Source organism: Sinocyclocheilus anshuiensis, unplaced genomic scaffold (assembly GCF_001515605.1).
Source record: "Sinocyclocheilus anshuiensis isolate Anshui unplaced genomic scaffold, SAMN03320099.WGS_v1.1 scaffold218, whole genome shotgun sequence".
In the NCBI taxonomy this organism is placed as follows: domain Eukaryota; kingdom Metazoa; phylum Chordata; class Actinopteri; order Cypriniformes; family Cyprinidae; genus Sinocyclocheilus; species Sinocyclocheilus anshuiensis.
In genome coordinates this window covers 674,740-677,334 of record NW_015547665.1, presented here as the reverse complement: position 1 = coordinate 677,334, position 2,595 = coordinate 674,740, and the positions used below count along the sequence as shown (strand labels likewise).

Genomic DNA, 2,595 nt, shown 5'->3' with positions numbered 1-2,595 from the left:
GTAATATATATATATATATATATATATATATATATATATAAAGAACAGCAAAGAAATTTGTCTTATGATATTCTTTGAAGCGAATAATATAAAGCGCTTCCTTGCTTTGGGCAATATGCGTTGTACACTTTTTCACAGCAGCTCGCTCTATGGCCTCTGGCATTGTTCGTAGAAATCATACTGCCCAATACAGGTAAGGTTTTCGGAGCACAAAAACTGGAATCACTGATGATAGTTCCTTTTTCAACAGCCCTGCACATGAAATGCGGGCAAAAGTGTTTTATTAATTTACCTTTTCATTTACTCATGGCCACAATTTACAATTGTGTTTCCCGTTTTGATTAGGGTGTATGTGAGGATGTGGCCAGTTGCTGTGTGCAATGTACATAAAGACAAGCTGGACAGGGTAAACAGAAAAAAGATTGCTGAACAGTTTGTCTCCTGTAAGGAGGGCAGAAAGAGCACTTTTGGTTCTTTTAAATGAGAGGTAGTTGGTCATATGTTCATTGGTCAGTTGGTTGTTGTTGTTGGTTGCATACATATATATATATATATATATATATTTTTGTTTTTTTTTCCCCCGCATGTCATGTGCGGGCCTATTTATAAACAATTTTTGATATACATATAGTGGAAGCATGTTGCCTGTTGTTGTCTTGATTAATTAGGGGTTGTGAAATGTATATTTAAGATATTTATATTTCGTATTTGTTTTTCTACCTGCATGTTCAAGGTCTAAGCGGAGCCATGGCGAGTATCAGTATGCGCTCCGGAGCCCCAGGTTCACCTACACACCTGAGTGCCAGCTCCGCCCCTAGTCGCCGCAGAAATGGTCTCCACGATGTGGACCTCAACACTTTCATTGCCGAGGAGATGGCGCTCCACCTTGACAACGGAACTCGGAAACGAAGTTCCGCACAGTGCAATGATGTCATAACAGACTCGCCCACTCACAAACGCAATAGGATGATCTGAGCTCTTAAGAAAACAAAACAACAACAACAGCAAACTACGTGAAAAAATGCCACTCTTCAGTCATCCTCCCATCTTTATTCAGACCAGGAAATAAAAGCAGCCAATAACAGTGCTCCCCACAGCCCAGCACATTCTCTGATTGGTCTACAGAGCCCAGTTGAGCTGATCGGTGGGAGACGGTGTTCAGTGCAGAGGCCTAAGTGCCCTTCCATAGGATCCTGTCGACAAACACACAACCCTCATTCACTATATTGCTGCGTGAGCTGATTGTGTGCATGTAAGGTTGTGTTACAGCTGAACTGAGATGCGATCGGATACAGGAACAAGAAAACATTTTTGTGTGCATGTTCGCAACATAATGAGCAATGTCTGTATGATTGCGCGTGTATACAAGTACTTGATGTGTGTGAGTGTATGACTGATGAGTTTTGTGTTAGAGTGTTTGGTACCTGCCTCTTCCTCCAGCACCTGTCACTGCCCCAGCTCTCAGTTACCACACTGCGGCTTTGAAAAGCAACAAATGTTTTATTTTAATATTATTGTCAATGTTATTCATGATGCCCCCCCCTTCTCTTAATTCTGCTCTAGTAGTAGCAGGCACAAGTGTGACTGTGATAGCCATACGTCCGCTGTCATGCACATCTCTCAATCACTCTTACTTCAGTAATTTCCCTTCATTCTTCCTGAGCATCCATCTTTTTTTCCATTCATCCTCTTTTGTCACTCTTTTCCCCAGCACCTTTGTCTCCACCGTAACATTATGTAATGTAAATACCTGTAGGTGCTGACATAGACTTGTGGTACATATTGTAAAAAAAAAAAAAAAAAAAAAGCTGTGCAGAGACCATTGAATTGTTAATGTACAATAATGATTCTTGCATTAAAGAAATCAAGCTTTTAACTACCTCTTTTTCTGCTACCTTTGTCATATGAGTCACATTTCAGAGCAAATAGGATTTTCATTAAACTGGATTAAAATGCTAATATATTGAATGCACATTCTGTTGTATAAAAAGTACAATCTGTTACTGTTCCATTTGACAATCTGAACAACAGCTGCCAATAACAATGCTTTCAAAATGATTGCTTGTTCCCATGTGTTCAGCTGTGTTTGAACACTCAATGAATGTGCCTCCATAGGCTGGAGATGCTACAGCCCCACAATACTAGCTACAATCCAACAATTTTGTTTTTAACACGTCATGTCCAGCATAATGGAAATGTAAAGCGTTGTTAATAGGGTTTTGTAGAACTAAAAATGCAAAGAAATTAGTTGTGTGGAAAGAACTGAAGGAATCCAATATCAAAACACTGACAATTCTTTGTTTCTTCGAGTTGTTGAAATGTGTTTGGCAGGTGTCATCTAAAATAATTTTAAATTCTTTAATTTCTTTTGAAAAAACTTAAATCATGTAACATTATTACAGATCCAGCACCATTAAAACTGTAACAAAACTTATAAAGATTTTCCTTTATACCATCATATACATTTTAACCTGAAATCATGCTAAAACGAAGATATGACATAGTACAGGCTTAAAGGGATAGTTAACCCGAAAATGACAGTTCTGTCAACATTTACTCAACTCTTTTTTCTTTTTTTTTTTTTTTTTTTTAATC

The 2,595-nt window shown here is 38.2% G+C and overlaps 1 protein-coding gene across 1 annotated transcript in view; it reads left to right on the top strand.

Annotated features, from left to right (window-relative positions):
• Positions 1-1,879, top strand: part of LOC107702534 (UPF0472 protein C16orf72 homolog) — a 17,359-nt gene extending 15,480 nt beyond the window's left edge. Inside the window, exon 4 of the mRNA XM_016504883.1 lies at positions 734-1,879. Coding sequence (XP_016360369.1) covers positions 734-975 — 242 coding nt within the window. The 3' untranslated portion in view covers positions 976-1,879. The remainder of the gene's footprint in view (positions 1-733) is intronic.
• The last annotated feature ends 716 nt before the right edge of the window (positions 1,880-2,595 follow it).